The 19,846-nt window shown below is 40.7% G+C and overlaps 1 protein-coding gene across 1 annotated transcript in view; it reads right to left on the bottom strand.

The window, feature by feature from the left end:
- GTF2F2 (general transcription factor IIF subunit 2) overlaps positions 1–19,846 on the bottom strand; it is a 386,137-nt gene that overhangs the window by 97,579 nt on the left and 268,712 nt on the right. The window contains exon 7 of the mRNA XM_077483218.1: positions 19,525–19,624. Coding sequence (XP_077339344.1) covers positions 19,525–19,624 — 100 coding nt within the window. The remainder of the gene's footprint in view (positions 1–19,524; positions 19,625–19,846) is intronic.

The following is a 19,846-nucleotide window of genomic DNA, read 5'->3' as shown; positions in this document are numbered from 1 at the left end:
CCGCCCGGGGCAGATGTAATGACGTCACTTCTGTTCAAATCCCACAAAATTTTGCGGCACCGACTCATGGGAGCAATGACACGAGATCCCAGAAGTTGAGGGCAGGAAATAATACCCGCAAAATCCCTGCCCACAGCCGCAGAGACATTATGCAGCGAAAACAGACCGGGCCACATATATACAGGTAAAAAAAACAACAAAAAAAGGTCCACAGAGCACTCATGTGCTCGCTGTATTTAAAAACTACTGAGCTAAAGTTGAAAAATTGTGTGAAGATCTGCTTTAAGAAAGATTGTTTTCAAGCTAACTGAAAATAAGAAAAATTTGTTTCTTTCATTTCAGTATTTTTTGTTTATATAGTTACAAAAAAAAAAAAAAAAAGACAAATTAAATTTGTGTATAGTGTTGCATGAACGTACAGTTGCCAGTTAAAGTAGCACAGTGCCAACCTTCTGGTGGTGAAGTGGTTCAAGCATTGAGACATGGATGGGCGAGTTTGATTTGAATATTAAAAATGAACTAAAAAGTGTTTTCAGTTTGTGGTGCTCAGATATGGTTTTGCTTTAAGTAACAAACATGGTATATATTACTTAACCACTTCAATACAGGGCATTTTCAACCCTTTTTGCCCAGGCCAATTTTCAGCTTTCAGCGCTGTTGCATTTTGAATGACAATTGCGTGGTCATGCGACGTTGTACACAAATAACATTTTGATCTTTTTTTCCCCACAAATAGAGCTTTCTTTTGGTGGTATTTGATCACCTCTGCGTTTTAAATTTTTTGCACTAGGAACAAAAAAAGAGCGACAATCTTGGAAAAAAAATAATGTTTATTACTTTTTGCTATAATATTCCATTTTTAAAAATAAAATTTTTTTTTCCCTCAGTTTAGGCCAATATGTATTCTTCTACATATTTTTGTTAAAAAAAAATCCCAATAAGCGTATATATTCATTTGTTTTCTCTTTCTCTTTTTTTTTCCAATAATGGGAACGATTTTTATCGTGACGGTGACATTGCGGCGGACAGATCGGACACTTTTGACACTATTTTGGAACCATTCACATTTGTAAAGCTGTAAAGGTGCTATAAAAAATGCACTTATTACTGTATAAATGTGACCGACAGGGAAGGGGTTAACACTAGTGGGCTTTGCAGGGATTAAATAGGTGTCCTAGGGAGTGATTCTAACTGTGGGGGGAGGGGACTGATGAGGGGAGAAGACCGATTGGTGTTCCTCTGTACAAGGAGCATACAATCAGTTCTCCTCTCCCCTGATAAGATGTGGATCCCTTTCCCTGCTCTGTGATCAGCAATCGCGGGTGCCTGGCGGACATCGTGGCCACATGGCGCGTGCATCGGGTCCCCAGTGATGCGGCGAGCATGCTCTCTACAATGCCGGGAAGCCGAGGATGTCATATGCTGCCCACCCGGAGGGAGGAACAGTTCCAGCTGCCGTCATTTTACAATACGGCGGTAGGGAACTGGTTAAAAAAGAAGGAAAGGATTCCAATCACAACTTATGTGTTTTTCCAAATCTCCAAAAACAGAAAGTAGCAGCACTATGTAAAAATATGCAATGTCCTCCACTCTATAGAAGTATATTTTCATTGATATTCAGGGCATTCTCTCTTCTGCCTGCTTCAGACTTTCACAGACAAATCTATCCTGCAAAGGAAGCATTTCTATTCCCTTTACATTTGGCCACCTAATGCTTTATTATGTCTGTCTCTTTACTTCTTGATGTCAACGCAGAAAGGGCAGTACCTTCACGGTAGGAGAGAGCACGAGGCATTCATTTTCAATACATCTCTTCACACAAGGCTCTGCAGCTACACTATAAAATGAAAGGTACGTCCCTGGAAAGACATATGTTGCCTGAAATGGAGATCTTACCACTAAAGGCAAACAACAATAGATCTTTGGGCAAAGCAAAAAGCTAGCTAGTAATAAATACGTAAAGTGAAAAGCTATTTACCCACATCTGCTTTTCATTTAAATCCCCATTTTAGCCTGTAGAAGGGAACAAAAACCCTATCTTAGAAAAAAAATCATGCATAAGCACATTCTGTACAACACGGTGGCGGTTAGGCACAATTCACTTTTATCCCACAGTGATACATATTTCAAAGTACTGTCACAATAGTTTCTAGGGCTTTCAAAGAACAGAAAAGGTAAAATAAAGTGTTGTTGTATAGTAGAGGCGGCACCCTTCAAGCCTTTACTTAAAATGCTACTAAAACTAGGACCCTGCATTCACTATATCTGGTCTCCAATGGTACACAGAACATTTAAATGCAATAGTTTTGGTAAATATAAACGGCTAAATACCTTTTATGATCAGCAGTATATAGCAGTCCTGTGACTATCTGTTTCAGGTTAGAGCCTGTAGGATGAGTTTTCATTCTGCTCTGACTGTCCTATGCAGGATCCCCAACCCTCTGTCTGGACAATGCTCATCGGCCTTGTGCTGATTACATGCATCTTTCCAAGGAAAAAAAAAACCCTCTCCAGCAACACACACCAAACTGAGCATGTGCAGCTTTGTTCCCTAGCCTCTGTCTTATCATGAGATAGATTGGGAACTGTGGACGAAGGGGAGGAACAGAGAATGTAGGATCAAACTGCCTTTTTACACAATGTGCAGGATTAATGCCCTAGGTTCTACAATTAGTATAACAAGCATGCTTTACTGCATATACAGACTGACTTTACTGTTGTGGGTTTAGTAACAATGTAACTGTATTATGTGGATAGAATGACTTAATGAGAATAAATGCATTAAATATTAGCTCCTTCTAAATGTTTTCTATGCTCTTGTGGCATACTTCCAAACCGCTTCAAAAGAAAATAAGATTTCATATTATCTAGCACACTCGAACTGTACATTATGTTCTTCAGCTCTAGACTTTTCTCTATACAATTGTCTCTTTCTTGCTAGTTTTATATTAAGAAAACAGCTTAAGGAATGAATATAACTTCACATTGTTATTTCTAAGTGGGAGGAGGATGACCATTAATACACAGGCTTACCAGGCCCAACTAAAGTGAACTGTATATATTTTATGTAATTAAAAAATGAAATGTAAAAAATTTAATATAAAATAAAAAGAAATAAAAAACCGACAGTCCACACCTCATCAGTGCTACAAATTAGTGCCACTGTCACATGACATTTAGGTTCAATAAGTTTTTATTAATCTTTTATCAGAATATAGGCAAATAAAGATTGTAAAGTCAATTAAAAAAAACATAAGGTGGGAACAGAGCCAGGTGTCCAACAATGGACTGGCTGGTCCAACAATGTTAAACACGGTATATACTTTACAGGTAATGGTAGGAGAAGGCATACTGTTACAGTCATGTAGCACATTGGGGTTCCCATCTATATTCACAGTAGTAAGCACGTAAATCATACGAGTATCCTACTCCCTGGACTGGGCGCCCCTATGGGAACTTAGTGCGTCCAGTACCAGAGAAGGGTGGATAAGTCCATCTGGAACCCTCAATGGGCGGCGGTTACTAGTTAGTGAACCAGGATGCCTGTAGGCACGTAGAAAGGCCAAGAGAGGCCATGCCTGTAGGCACGTAGAAAGGCCAAGAGAGGCCTGATAGGATAGGAGAGAAGAAGAGGTGGGGGAAAGAGGCGAGGGGGGAAAGGCAGATAAGAGAGAAAAGAGGGACAGGAGGGGAAAGGGGTAGAGCAAAGAGACAGCGAGCTTCATTGAGATTGGGAGTTTCAGTGTCTAAGACCTACGGTAAGTCTATGTTTTAATTTGTCTGAAGTAGCATAATGCCTCCATATACCCCAGGTAAAGGAGAATTAAGCCTGTTTATCAAGTACCTTTGCTTGTATGTCCTCCATGAGCATTAAGTTGTTAATTTCACCCACCCATTCTAATAAGGATGGGGAGGTGGTAGTTTTCCAATGTCTAGGGATCAGCTGTCGCCCTGCACAGAGGAAAAGTTTTGTAAGTTGTTTTTCTGTGATTTCATGGAGCCCGGGAGAAGAGATAGAAGGGCAATGGCGGGAGAAGGCAGAAGCGGTTTTTCATAGATATCTGAATAGATCTGAAAGATTTGTGTCCAAAACGGGAGGAGTACAGCAAATTCCCACCAAATGTGAATGTACCTACCTTTTGCGGAGTTGCAACTCCAACAAACATCGGAGGTAGAGGGATACATTTTTTTGAGATTGGTTGGGACCCGGTACCACCTTGACACCAAGTAGTTCTCTTGTGCACAACTAGAAATAGTTGATTTGTGGGTGAAGAAGACCACCCTACTCTACTCCTCATCGGTTATATCTCTCCCAAGTTCCTCTGACCAGATTTTAGCGTACTTAGGTAGTGATCCATGTGAGTGGGTCAGGATCAGTTTGTAAAGTAGGGAAAGGGTGTGACAGGGCGTTTCTGGGAGCATGCATAACTGTTCATATCCCAACAGGGGTCTATTAACTTGATTGGAGTCATGGAGTGTTTTGCAAAGGACCTCAGGTGTAGATGAGTAAGCCAGTTAATTTTAGAGGAAGCGCCGGTTCGATTTGTGACAAAAGTACCTAGTGTTCTGTTACCAAATTGTTGTGCTATAGGCCAAGAGGACCTATCGTAGTCGTCCAAAGTTTGGATGGAAATGCCTTCTGGGAAGGCAGGGTTATCAAACAGAGGAGTGAGGGTGCTCGGGTCAGAGGATAGTGAGTAGGCCTCTCGTTTGCAGTACCAAATCGTCAAAGAGTCTTTAGTAAGGGGGGGATAAGCCCGTAGGAGACTTGAATGTTCGGTCGTGTCCCCAGAGTAGCGCACGGGGATCGGCAGAGGATAGGTCTTGTTCGACAGAGACGGTGGCCTTGACTAGGGGGCAGGGGAACCATTCCAAGATACGGGACAGCACTGTAGAGATATGATAGAGCTCAAAGTCTGGTAAGCCGGTACCCCCTTTTGCAATGGGGGAGCATAGGAGTTTATGTTTCAGCCTGGGATGGTTCCCCTGCCAAACGAATCGGATGGCCATTGAATGTAGGGTGAGGAAGAACGCCACCGGGAGAGCTATGGGAAGAGCTTGAAAGAGATACAAGAGTTTGGGGAGTATGTCCATCTTCAGGGTATGCATGCGACCGAACCAGGACAAAGGGCGGTCCATTCAACTGTCAGTAAGGCGTGTCTGGGAGATGTCTTGGGATGGCTGTTCCTAGATAAGGGATCGAGTGTTCTTGAAAAATTATTCTTGAGAGAAGTGAGGGCAGTGTGTGTCAATATTAAGTTGAGTGCCTCCGTTTTTTGAGATATTCAGCTTGTAATTACTGTGACGGCCAAAGCGGTCTTTCTCCGCCAGTATGGAGGGTATGCTGATGTGAGGTTGAGTAACAGAGGAGGAGATCATCCGCGTATAAGGAGAGTTTGTAGTGGGCAGAAGGGGTGTGGATGCCATGTATGTTAGGGTTGGCTCTGATAGCCTGGGCCAAAATGTTCAATCACTAATGCAAATAAGAGAGGAGAGAGAGGGCAGCCTTGTCTAGTGCCGTTAGCAATCGTGAAAGTATCAGAGTGGGAGCCGTTTACCAGGATCTTGGCTGTGGGTGTGGAGTATAGGAACATGATGCGGGAGAGCATAGTAGGTCCTAGGCCTAGTTGGGACAGGGTGGCAAGAAGAAAGGGCCAACTGACCCTGTCAAAGGCCTTCTCTGCATCGCAGGAGAGAAGGCAGGTCGGCAGTTGGTGGCGCTGAGTGTAATGGATAAGGTGAACAGTTTTGGTGGTATTGTCCCTGGCTTCGCGGTCAGGGACAAAGCCAACCTGAGCATTGTGGATTATGTCTGGGAGCAGAGGTGATAAGCGGGTAGCAAGAATCTTCGCGTATAGTTTCAAATCAATATTTAAAAGAGAGATAGGTCTATAGTTAGGGCATAGAGATGGGTCTTTGCCCGGTTTAGGAATGACAACTATTTGGGCTTGGAGAAGGGCAGAAGGAGGGGTAAGATTCCCGTCAATGGCGTTGAAAGCTTTAACTAAAAAGGGGATAAGTTGGGGTGCAAAAGTCTTGTAGAAGCGTGCGGAGAACCCATCTGGGCCGGGGCTCTTACCATTTTTAAGGTGTTTTATGGCCACCAGAAAGTCTGCGTCAGTAAAGGCAGATTCCAAATCTGCTTGGTCAGTAACTGGTATAGTGGGGAGCGCAGTATCCTGGACATATGTGGATAGGTCTTGCAGGTGAGGTAGGGAAGCGGAAGACAAGGGGGTAAGATTATATTAAGTGGAGTAATATTGGTGGAATTCTTCCGTTATGGCCATGTTATTCATCACTTTGTCTTTTGTCGGGGAGTTAACAAATGGGATGGGCTTCCTGGCGCTTGTCTGGGTTGAAGGTTTTGCGCCAAGTGTATACCTCATTTGTTGGCACGTGAATAATGGGCAAAGCGCCCTTTATCCCTCGCAATCGCCTCACGGTGGGAAAAAATTTGCTTTAGGTCTCTCCTGGCGTTCGTGGGTTCTAGTAGCGTTGTGGCGACCGGAGATTTCTCGTGTGAAGCCTCCAAAGTGGCTATAGTATTAAGGAGACGTGCGATATCAGCAGTACGTGCGTGCTTGATACGGTAAGCATGTTGGATAAGTTTACCCCGAACAACGCATTTAAGCATTTCCCACTGGAGTGTGCGCATTTTGGTCAGAGAGACTGGGGAGAGCGATGACTTACCGGTCGAGGCATCAAGGCATGGTATCAAGGTGGCGTTGAGGTCCCCTCCCAGGATCACGTTGGTCGTGCCAAACCGTTTAAGGCGGGCGATCACTTTGGTGAGAAAATGCTGCTGCTCCTGGTTGGGAGAGTAAATGTTAACCACAGTATAAATCGTGTTAAAATGTGACAATTTGATAAAAACATATCTGCCCTGGGGATCAAAGGACATCTGGGGAGAAAGAGGCGTGAAATGCAATAGAGACGCCTTTGGATTTTGCTGAGGGGTCGGTACTGTGGTACCAAGTCGGGTAGTATTTAGACGGTAACTGGGGGATAGCATCTGATCTAAAGTGGGTCTCCTGCAAGAGCAATACTTGAGTCCCCAGTTTGTGGAAATGATATAGAATCTGCCTTCTCTTCTCCTGGGTGTTAAGGCCTCTGCAATTAAAAGAGGAAAATTTCAACGAGGTTGGCACTGCCATAGATTGGACAAAATATGGGGTTTATTTTGAGCATCAAAGGTGAAGCTCGCCGTCTCAGGGGGGGGAGAGGTGGAGAGGAAGGAACCAGTGGCTCCGAGTGGGAGAAGGGGGGAAGAAGGAGGAAGAGAGGGGACATAGAGAAAGAGAGAAAAGAAGGAAATCAGGCCGGATAGGCCATACCATTAAAGTAAGTTGCAATCAACATATCAGCTAAAACCGCTATGGGCGCTGAAAACCCTAAGTGGGGGGAAACGTGGTCAACACACAGAGAGGCCCGCACACGCCAGGCAACGCATTTACAATTTCTGCTAGTTATTATAAAGCTCAAAACCAGAAAGGTTATCTTTCTTGTAAAAAGAACCAAGGAAATTTCTCATAAAGGTTCAAACGGCTGATTCAGCAAAGCCGATAAGACCACATTTAAATCCCAAGGATTTAGCGGTGCCTCGATAGGGGGAATAATCCGTGTTACCCCCTGAATAAGCTACGCACCAAGATTGGGAAGCAAGAGGCCATTGAAAACACAAGGCCGGGATCTGGCCCTTGATAGAAGTCAAGGACAGCTTTATTTCAGATCCCATTTGCAGGAATCAGGGATACTGCCTATGACATACTTCCTGGGGTGCCAACCCCTGGATCCACACCAAGAAACATATGCCTTCCAGACCTTATAATAAATGATTCTGGATCCTTTATAAAGTGGTATTCAACAGTGAAATCTGTTAAAATTTTTCATCCGTAAGGCAGGATGAAATACCGGACCTTGTGCGAGAAGGTCTGGCTATAATGGCAGAGTCCGAAGGACTCCTACTGCCATCTTTATGATCTCGGTAAATCAAGATCTTCTGGGGCCCACTGGGGCCGCCAGAATCACCTCTTTTCGTCCCTGCTTAATCCTTCACAGAAGGCACGGAAGTAGCAAGAACTGGAGGAAATGCATAGATCGGTGAAAACTGATCCCATAGGAAGACTAATGCGTCTCTTCCACCTGCTAGCGGATCCCTTGTTCTCGACACGAAGTTGTCGACTTTGTTGTTGAATCTGGACATGAATAGGTCCATGTCCGGAATACCCCATCTCTGACATATCTCTAGGAAGATGTCGGGGTGAAGAGATCATTCTCCCGGAAATAATGGTTAGCGACTCAAGTAGTCTGCCTGCCAATTCTCTATTCCAGAAATGAAAATTGCCGATAGGCAAGGAATGTTGTGTTCTGCCCAAGCTAAAACATTATTCTCCTCTTTGGTGAAAAAAATTTGGAACATGGGAGACATGCATTTTTAATATCGATTAAAGCCAAAAAAAAAAAACAACCTTGCAGGATGGACACAACTGATCGGATTACGAAAAGGATCGCATGTTTAAGTGCAGATTCAAATCTTCGAGATCTAGAATGGGTCTTACCTCTCTGGTTCTGGGACCGTGAAAGGTTTGAGCCAAACCCAGTGCCCTGTTCCACTAAGGGAACATCTGATATCACCGACTGGGATAATAGCTGATCCAGAGGCCTGAAAGAGAGACTTATTTTTCTCTGGATCTTTGGGAACATTTTCCCTTAGAAAAAAAATGAGACGGAAATTTTCGGAACTTTAGTCGTAACCTAGAGAAAAACACTGCAGAAATCCATCTGTCTTGACATTGTTCCTGCCAGATCTTGAGAATCGCAGGACCTTTCCCCTCACCTTAACGAGTGGGGGTGCCCCTTCATGAGAAGGCTTTAGCATTCTGCTTTGTGGGCTTTCTGCCCCAAGATCTCTTCTGACCCTAGTGCTGCCCTTGGGGACTTTCCCTGGAACCTGACGGTTGAGGCCGTCGAGACTGCCTAAAGGCAGATGCCCCTGGCATAGGAGAGGAAGCACAATTAGAGGAGAAATGTTTGAACCTCTACTTTACTGGTAAAAGAGAGCTTTCCCCATTAGAGGTCCTTTGGATGTACTTATCCAGATCATCTCTAAATAGCCGTACCCCATGAAGGGAAAAAACTGGCTACGAGCTTTTTACACGGTGCTTCGGCTGATCAATTTTTCAGCCACAGAACTCTGCGAGAATGCACTAGCCATCAGGCTTAAATGATAGAGTCTTTCTACCGTGAGACATAGTGCGTCAGATACACCAGCCCACTGCCGGGCCTGCTGATCAGGCATAATTTTAGGTATTGTTCCTTAATGGACTGAGATACACCAATTGCAGCAACAACCGGCAGTGCTACTGAACTTGCAAAACACATATTGTCTTTAAAAAGAAGTTCCAACTTTTTATCTGTTGGATCCTTTAACATCAGTGCATTATCCACCGGACATATGAGACTGCTCACTGAGGCGAGTGCAGCATCAGTTGCTGGAACTCCCATTTTCTTCATAGAAATCCTCTTTCATAGATAGTGTGGAGAATTTCTTGGTAGGATAATATTGTTTATACGGATGTTCCCATTCAGAATACATAAGCTTTTTTTTTTTTTGGCCATGCATGAATAGGAAAAAACATCCCCAAAGAACATCAACACCAGTTTCCAATCAAAAAAAAAAAAACCTCTCCTTTGCATGCCTCTTTTTACTCTGTTAGAAAGGGCCTTTAGAGCTTATGCCGTGGCCAGGTTATATCGTACATTCTTCAGAAGCAATAAATTAAAAGTGTAAGATAGTAAATTATTTGACTTCAAATAGACCTTTATCTAGCAATTTGGAAGCATGAATGTTGTTCAGTTTCTGCGCTGTTAAGAAAAGATTGTTTCCACTGCTAGCCTTCTTAAAAAAAAAAAAAAAAAAAAAAAAAAAAAGATTTTTTTGACTCATATAATGCTGACCTTCTCGATCCAATACTTTGTTTCATTGGCACAAAAGTTCAGATCTGGGTATTGAAGTAGTTAGGATTACTTATTTCCAAACATGTTTTGGGTCAGTGACTCAAAATACTGAAGCCAGCGGGTTAGCATATCCACCTCCATAGGTTTGTGCCATGACAGGCTTCGATAAAGGTATCTTGAACAGCCATAACTGTCACAAAGCTAATCCATAGCTACTTCACAATTTTTCATCTTTAATTTGCAACAACATAGATTTTTTTTTCAGTCTTGGCAAACCCTCAGACAGCTGGAGTGAGATTCTCTATCAAAGCAAAGATAAAATCAGGAAAAAGCTAATCTGCAGAAAAGGGAATGTTTTAAAACATGCTGAACAATGTCACCTCTACAGCTCAGCAGTCACAGCTGCAGATACACACATTGCTGCAGAATCCTCTACCTAAAAACCCTGTAACTCATCATTTACACACTGCTGCATGGTGGCCAACAATACTTGCAATACCTCTGAACAGTCACATGGAACCCACCTATGTTGATATTTAAGTTAGGCTCAGTCAGAATGAAATTAAATTGGCAAAACATTCAGCAGGTAGAAATAGTTCAGTAACGTGCAGAGCTCAGAAATGTTGAAATTCAAAACCACCTGTTTAAGTGCAGACTACATACACACTGAATTCCATTTTACCTCACTTTTATGTAAAGTCATGCCCACACCATTCAAAGGAAATGAGTAAACATTGTGTATCTTACAAAAATACAAGTACCCGTGCTAAATTCAAAGTGTCTATGGTCAAAATGGAATATCATGCACTTGCTTCTGCGTTTTATTTCAATTATTATATCAAACCTACTCTTATTAACCACTTGACCTCAGGAAGATTTAACTCCCTCCGTGACCAGAGCATTTTATTCAGCACTGTGCTAATTTATGTGCCGATTGCGTGGTCATGCAACAATGTACACAAATAAAATTTTTATATTTTTTTCACACAAATAGGGCTTTCTTTTGGTGGTATTTGATCACCACTGTGTTTTTTATTTTTTGCAATATAAACAAGAAAATACCTCCTCCCCTCAGTATTTTCTACTTTGTTATAAACCAAATCCAAAAAAAGAAAATAGAACTTCTTCACAAATTTAGGCCATGAGTAAGGCCAAATGTATTCTGCTACATGTCTTTTGTACAAAAAAATAATAATTGTACATTACCTGGTTTGTGCAAAAGTTATAGCATCTACAAGCTATTGTACTTATACTGGAATTGACATAGCTACAGATGTTATACTGTGGTATCATGATAGGGCGACGGGCATTCTGGTGCTAAAAGACTATCTGGGAGGGCCACTGACATCACTAGTGAAACGGGGGCGGGGCATCTGCGGATAGCTATTCCCGGAAGTGGGTGCAGATACCGGGATTATACAAGTATCTGCACCCCGCCTCCCCCCTGAAAGATGGCAATTGTGGCAGCGGATGGGGGGTTCCGATGAGCGGAAGCTCCACTTGAGGGTGGAGGTCCGCTTTAACAGCAACACCAGCTTGGAATAGTAAGGATTTTGGAGATGTCAATTAAATTTTATTTTTTTTACAATTATGGACATGTCTTTATATTTAATTATGGATAAACAAAAGTTTATATTTTCTTTAAATGTTATTGTAATCCCTGCTTACCAAGATAGTCCATTCATTCTTTTTTTAGGGGCGCACCTAAAATTATAACTACAATTTAACTTTGTGAATAATTCTCACACATTTATTAACTTAAATTCTGTGACACGGATTCAGTAGGCACTGCTGTGTTACATACTTCACAGAGCCGGTGTTTTGTCACATATGGCGACCCATCACATTTGGCTATCCGCTGGACTGCGCATGCACAACGCCGCCACATGCGTTCCAACACTGTGGCAATCTGCGCTTGCGCAGAATTTTGTGGCCACACCCCTGAGTCCAGGTTCAAGCCCCACTATTCAAGTGGACATAGAGTTAGATTATAATTATTCCGAGTGAAGTAAAGCCGTGCCGAAGTGTGGCAAAAGGCCCTGTGGCAAAGTAGCCTTACAACAGTGTTGGAACGCATATGGCGGTGCCGCGCATGCGCACTCCAGCAGGTAGCTAAATGTGATCGGTCGCTGAATGTGATGAAACACCTGCCTTCTGCACTACTGCTGTGAGAAGAGTTTAAAGAGGCAAAGTCAGTACAGAAATTACTGCTTTCAAGCAAGGTACAATGGGATATGTAGTCCTTAGAAATGAAAGTAAAGAGCTACAAAGCATGTAGGGAAACCAAGAAGTTATGAAAAAAGATGACCAGCGGACAGGCAGAACTCGCAACATTAAAGATTTTTCAACTAAGTTGATAATGGATTGTCATTTATAACTATATTTTTTTGTATTACTATGACAATACTGATGTTCTGAAATGAAAGTGTATGCCATGACCATAAAACTCCTAACTGCTTCCCACCCAGGCCAATTTTGGCATTGTAAAAATCATAATTTTTTTGCTAGAAAAATACTCAAACATATTTTTAAGCACAAACCCTAAAGAATAAAATGGTGGGTGTTGCAAATTTTAATGTCATACAGCATCTGCGCAGCAATTTTTTTAAAATTTTTTTGGGGGGGTATTTTTAATGCAAAAAACACAATATACGACCCCAAACTTTGGTAAAATATAAAAGATAATGTTACGCCAAGTAAATAGATACCCAACATGTCACACTTTAAATTTGAGCACACTTGTGGAATGGCGCCAAACTTAAAAATCTCAGGTGATGCTTTACTTTTTTTTTTTTTTTTTTACAGGTTACCAGTTTAGAGTTACAGGGGTGTCTAATGCTAACATGATTGCTCTCACTATAACATTAGTAGAGATACCTGGTGCGAACACAGTTTACATATGCGGGCACAGTTTAAGTATGCATTTGCTTCTGAACGTGAACACGAGGGGACAGGGAGTGCATTTTATTCTTTACACTGTCCTTTAATCTTTTTGATTACTTTTATTCCTATCACAAGAAATGTAAACATCCTTTGTGATAGAAATAAGGCATAACAGGTGGTCTTCATAGAGACATTTGGTTTTGTAAGAATAAAAAGAAAACATTGAAATATTAATCTCAAATCTCCATAAAAATATTGTTAGTGTTTACATCTGCTAGAGACCCAGAAGTGACACCATGACATTGGTGATCTGGTCCACGGCCAGCTCTATGGTAACACAGTGGCACCACTGGATTGGATTCCGGGCTCCCCGATTGCACGGGAGAGCCCAGAGTGGCCACCAAGAGGGGGGAAAGGAGGGGTTGATGACACCTCCCGCTGCCTCCTGGAATTGTGCTACACTGTGATCAAGTGGTACAGAACAATAGGATATATATATATATCTCAACTTTTTATAGAACCAGCTGACGGTTTGAAGTCCTTATGTGAAAACAAGGACTTCGTTATCCGTCCAGCCGATAAAGGTGGCAGAATTGTCTTACTAGACAAAGCCAATTATATGGGAGAGATGAACAATATCCTGAGTGATCAGACTACCTATTTAGAACTACCAAATGATCCAACCAAAAAGTATAAGAGGGAATTAAGTAATCTAGTCTGCAAAGGTTTTGATTCATTAATTTTAAATTGTAAAGATAAATCATTTTTGGTCCCGACTGTCCCACGGATCCCAATTATTTATTATCTGCCTAAGATTCACAAAAGTATTGCACATCCCCCTGGACGCCCCATTATAAGTGGCATAGACTCCATAACCTCCAGAATTGGGAAATACATAGATTTTTTTCTCCAACCACTTGTCAGAAAAACTATCATTTGTAAAAGATACTAAGGACGTGATTAACCAGCTGTCTAAGTTTAAGATAGAGGGTGACCTCCTTTTGGTTACAGGAAACGTCACGTCTCTGTATACATGCATTCCCCATTCAAGAGGGATGGAAGCTGTAGAGTATTTTCTGAGGGGTGACCCAACTTTGATTTCAACCCAAATTGACTATATTCTGGAACTTTTGGAATTTACCACACAACAAAACTACTTTTGGTTTCATGGCCGCTTTTATTTACAAATAAAGGGTGTGGCGATGGGGGCAAAATTTGCCCCTAGCCTGGCAAATCTATTTATGGCCAAATGGGAGGAGGATGTCGTCTACACTTTGAACTGCCCTCAGTTAAAGCTGTGGATTAGGTACATAGACGATGTCATCCTCCTATGGGCCAGCACCCCAAAATCACTTGAAGAATTCTTTGTAACCCTTAATACAAACGATCAAGGTATTTTGTTAACATTCCAATCTAATTTATTTCAGATACATTTTTTGGACCTCGTAATAGAAAAAGCCAGACAGTCGTTTCCTTATTTTAAACCTACCGACAGAAACGGCTTCATACCCATTGATAGTTGCCACCATAGGGTATGGCTGAATTCCATTCCTAAAAGCCAATTTTTATGGCTTCACCGTAACTGTACGGAGGTAGAGACATAAGGTACAGGTCGATATTCTTAAATCGAGATTTTTGGAAAAGGGTTACAATCAGGTTGATGTGGAGAAAGCTCTTGTGGAGGTTGCTAACATCGATCGTTCTCGGTTGTTGATCGAAAGGCCTCAAAAAGAAGAAGACACTAACTTTAAGTGGCCTTTCCTCACGAAATTTTCAACACAATATAAACAGATAAAGGACATCTTTGCCAAGCATTGGGGCACTTTAAGGAAAGATAGGATCTTGGGTTCTATCATTCCAGAAAGACCCAAGGTTGTATATTGGGGGGTGCCAGCACTTAAAAGTAAAATTGCCCCTTCCATAATCAACCCTCCTATGAAGCCGTGCTTTTTTCATAATTGGACGGGTTATTTTCCATGCAAAAAGTGCCTCCTCTGTCAATATAATACATGTGGACGTAGGACCACAAAAGAGTTTAAATCGTCTGTTACTGGTCGCTCTTATAGTATTAAACAGTTCTGTGCATGTGCCACAAAGAACATGGTATATTTGTTGACTTGCCCCTGTGGCAAGCAATATGTGGGCCGTACCATAAGATCTTTTACTACAAGGGTTTCCGAACACATCAATCTGATAAAACAAGGTAGTACAAAACATACAGTTCCACGCCATTACCGACAATATCATGATCGTGATCCAAAAGGGACAGAGTTCCTTATTATAGACAAATATACTGCACCATGGAGAGGAGGCGTTTCCATCAGGGGTGTGTCTAGGCTTGAGACCTTCTGGATTTATGAGTTACAGACTCATCATCCACAAGGTATAAACATAGAATGGGACATTAATTCCTTTATTAATAGATCATAATATATATATACACAATACGACCAAATTATTTTTCTTTCCCATTCTCTTTTAGTTCTCCCCTTTTTATTTTTACGCTATATATATATATATATATATATATAAAACATTCTTACAAATAAATGCTCATTTGAGGAGTGAGGATTACAGGTCCCCCATCCCCCCCCCCCACTAAAAATATAAAGTCCTCTATAAAGAGTGGGGTAATAAAAATAGTTTTCCAATTTAGTTAGAGTGGAGTGAGCACTGAGAGTCACAAATAATCAGAAGTGATGAGACTCATATATGTGGTTCATGTAATGAGTTATACAGGTACCATTCTCTGGTTATCAGTATAGGTTTATGTAACATTTTTAGTTACGTTTTTAGTTAAAAAACCTTCTTTTAAAAAAAAACTATAATTTTTTTAAGTTTGTAGATACTTATGTAATAATTTGTATATGGTGACCCTAGTCGTTTGGAGTGACACTAACCCCCAGTCTGATACTGAAGACAACTAGACATCTTCAGTAGTAAATTAAGTTTTGAACTCAAAGAATTATTTACTAAACACTTTTGTTTAGGTTTCCCCTGTTTTTTGATGATGACAGGTCAGTTTTTGTACTTATCTGGCAGTGCAACATAGCTCCTGGATTATTGTTGTTATTATTTTATCATTATTTCATTTTATTTTACTTGAATTTCAGTATAAAAAAAAAAAGAAAAATTTATATATGTTTAATTTTCATTTTAGTTGTTTTATTTTTAATTTATATTTATTTCTATTTTTATTTTATACTTATTTTTATTCTTACTTTTAATTTAATTCTATTTTGATTTTCATTTCTATTTTTATCTTTTAATTTATATTTATTTCTATTCATTCTCATTTTCATTTTTATTCCCATTTTTATTTTACTTTTTATTTCTATATTCTTTATTTCTATTATTATTTTCATTTACATTCTTATTTTCATATTTATTTTTAATTTCACTTTAATTTTAGGTATTTCTTCATTATCTTCAAATATATATTGGGTGCGGTGCTAGATGAAATGGCTGACCCTCCTGGGCATCTATATTCTGATAAGCTCTTATACAACTCATCGATGTATATCACATCGGTCAGTCTATTCTTACAAATACAGTATTATGAATGCTAAGCCTCGGTTTTACCCTGAGGCTTGGATTACACAATACTAAACCGGAAGTGAACGTAGCTGTGCCTTGTTTTCATAGCGAGGCTTGAACAACCACTAAACCGGAAGTGAGAATAGCCGCTCCTCGCTTTCATAGCGAGGCTTGAATAGTGATATTTGATTGGCCATAGGCAGACCGAAAATTAGGCTTGGCTAGTGTTAACAAATACAGAGCACATCGGAAGTATGTGCTCACCTAAACAGACTTTTACATACACAATTTGGGGTATATTAAGACGGAACGTATAGGCGAACATTAAAGAGGGTTATTTAACCTTTTAAAACACAGCGCATATACAAATTACACACTTCCGGTCCACAACCGGAAGTGACGTCGGGCGGAAGTGTTCCTGGCGTTCCAAACAACAAACTTGGGGGTCACCATTCCTTTATAAGCGATGCTGGAAGAGAAGGTCCACACCCCAGATGATGACTCCGTAGTCGAAGGACTGTCCTCCTAGTGTGATAAAGGGAAGGAGGGGGGGTAGAGGAGAATCAGCTCAGACCTCCTGGTGAGGTGAAAATGAAAATGACTGATTTCCTGACCTACAACAAAGGAACAGTTGTGAACTGGAAGTTGACCTGGGTCAAGGCAGGTGTTCACAGAGTAATGCTGCCCCATTGTGGGAGACAGTAACACATTTCTTGGAGGATGTTTGGGGTAATAACATACTTCCTGGTGATTAGGAAGAACAGCACCTTATAGCTTCTCATTGGACAGAGGCCAACACAGGCAGGCAGAGGGTGTTTGTGTGGGTTGTGTCTGTGGGTGCTTTAAATGTGAGTCCCATGATGAAGTCTCCCCTTTGTCCTGGAGTCCAGCCAGTATAAAGAACCCAGAGGAAGAACTTGCATAAAGTAGTGCATGTATGATTATAACCCAACGACGACACTACCTGCTTGGAGTTTGCATGTCCTCCCTGTGCCTGCGTGGATTTTTTTCCGGGTGCTCCCACACTCCAAAGACATGCTGGTAAACTAATTGGCTCCTGTCTAAATTGGCCCCAATATATGTATGAATGTGAGTTAGGGACCTTAGATAGAAAGCTCCTTGAGGGCAGGGACCGATCTGAATGTACAATATATATATATGTAAAGCACTACGTAAATTGTTGGTACTGTATAAGTACCTGAAATAAATAACAAGGAATATTAGACTGTAAACTAAGTACTGACAAATGGTTTGTGCATTCTATAAAGCACAGCATATTATAAAGCAGGGATATGCAATTAGCGGACCTCCAGCTGTTGCAAAACTACAAGTCTCATCGTGCCTCTGCCTCTGGGTGTCATGCTTGAGGCTGCCAGAGTCTTGCTATGCCTCATGGGAATTGTAGTTCTGCAACAGCTGGAGGTCCGCTAATTGCATATCCCTGTTATAAAGGATGCCATCTGCCAATAGCTAGGGAATAGACATGATTGGAATTTTTAACAGACTTTTGATGTACTGTAGTATTTAACCACAACATACGTTTCGCTGGATCATGCAAGGTTTGAAGACATCTTAGTTTAGATTCTCATGCAAAAATATCATTACACAAGTGATACAGCCTTCAAGCAGTGTGGTAACAAGTGAAGCCATTAACTACGCAGACACAGAGCTCATTTGTTAACTTCAGAAAAGTCCTGGAGCTGCTAGAATATACTCCAGTGTATTGAGGCCACTGTCTGTCTGATCTCATTATGCTCATTCTGTATAAGCTAATTCTAAGGCAAACAGGAGGCCATTTTTGCAGCCTCTGGGGCAATATGTGACTATCTGTACTGTCAAAATGTATTATTGTAATTGAAAAGCATACTCGCATTAACTTTAATGTAACGTCATAGTGCAGGGAACAGAAGTCTCAATTAAACAGCAAAGAAAAGTTTTTGTCTGCACCCACTGATACAGAGGTTGATCCCTTTACAGGTATGCTGTTAGGTTAAAAAGGTGTCGTCACAAGATTTTACACCCTTAGCAGCAGTTATTGAAAAGGAGTGACTTCCTCTCAAGCCCACCTTTTAGACCTAACCTCAGTGCTCACTATGCTTTTTCGCACTGCCTATCTCAGTAATTTACAGCTCAGCTTTATGTGGCAGAACTTGAAAATGAGTTAACACAACAGAATAATGCAGGTTTATCCTCCCACACATAATAAGAGCCATTTTATAACAATGGATTAAAGAAAACATGTTAACTGTATTATTGTATGAGATATTATTGTTTGAATTTCTCTAAGAAGCAGCAGAAAACTAATGAAAAGTTCACACTATATTGTACTGGCACAGACTGTCAAAACCAAGTGCATGAGCCAGAATCTCACCACAAATAGAATTGGCCCTTGCACTACATGGTTTTGGTAAATCTGAAGGAAAAACTCACCAGAAAAACTGATAGTGTGTATGGGGCTTAAGAGGTTATTCCCAACCTCGCTCCACAAGCATTCCCAAAGGGTTATTTTTTTTAGGATTTCCCTCACCTTGAATTGCTACTTTAAAGCAAAGGAAATTACTTGGTATTTATGACAGCTATATGATCTAAGGAAAATTCCCCAAATATGGCATGTGGAAGGTACATGAAAAGAGTTTGGGAAACACTGTCCTAAAAAGGTTGAAATCAATTGATAAAACACTTTTGGGTACTACTTTTATGCCGCACCTTTAATACGATATGCTGATCTTGGGCAGGGGAAGACATTTATCCATATTTTGGGGCAAGGGATCATGTATGCCAAATTTTAGATAATACCATCAATCCAGTGCAATAATGTGACAAGCTGGTCTATGGAGTGATAAAGAGTATACAATACGTCTTTTATGCACTGGAACCTTCATCAGTCTGGTGGCAGGACTGGTATAATACGGAATACTTTTTCAGCACCAAGTTCTAGTCTATAGAATGTTTGCACAACAAATACAAATATGATAAGAAAATAGCGGCGGGGGAAGGTATATGGCTAGCATTACAATCAACGTCTTCAAATGTATAACATACAAAATTCAAGATAACAAACTGACATGCAAGAAGAAAAGGAAAAAACGATACTGATCTGAGATGGCATCTTTTCCATAGAAATTAGATACAAAAAAAGTTACTTACATTATTCTGATGATTGGACACTGGTTTGTAATTAAATGTTACAGCTCTGTCAATTTGCTGTGATTGTCTCTTCGGTTTTGAAGATTCTTCAATTTGCCGTCTAAAAGAAAACATTTTGTCAGCTCACAAAAATCACAAGCTACTTCTGCAGATTAATCATAATTTGAAATGTCATGTAAAAATGATCAAGTAGATAATGAGCTGCTATTGGGTATTCCTATTATATGACTCTGTGAATTAGTGTGTATGTCAGATACTTGGAAAAACACATACTCAAAAGCACAGCTACATTATTAATAGATCACCAACAATACTGTTAAAC

Source organism: Lithobates pipiens, unplaced genomic scaffold, assembly GCF_037356315.1.
Source record: "Lithobates pipiens isolate NorthernLeopardFrog02 unplaced genomic scaffold, aLitPip1_a1.2 Scaffold_16, whole genome shotgun sequence".
Classification (NCBI taxonomy): Eukaryota; Metazoa; Chordata; class Amphibia; order Anura; family Ranidae; genus Lithobates; species Lithobates pipiens.
This window is presented reverse-complemented; position numbering and strand designations above follow the sequence as displayed.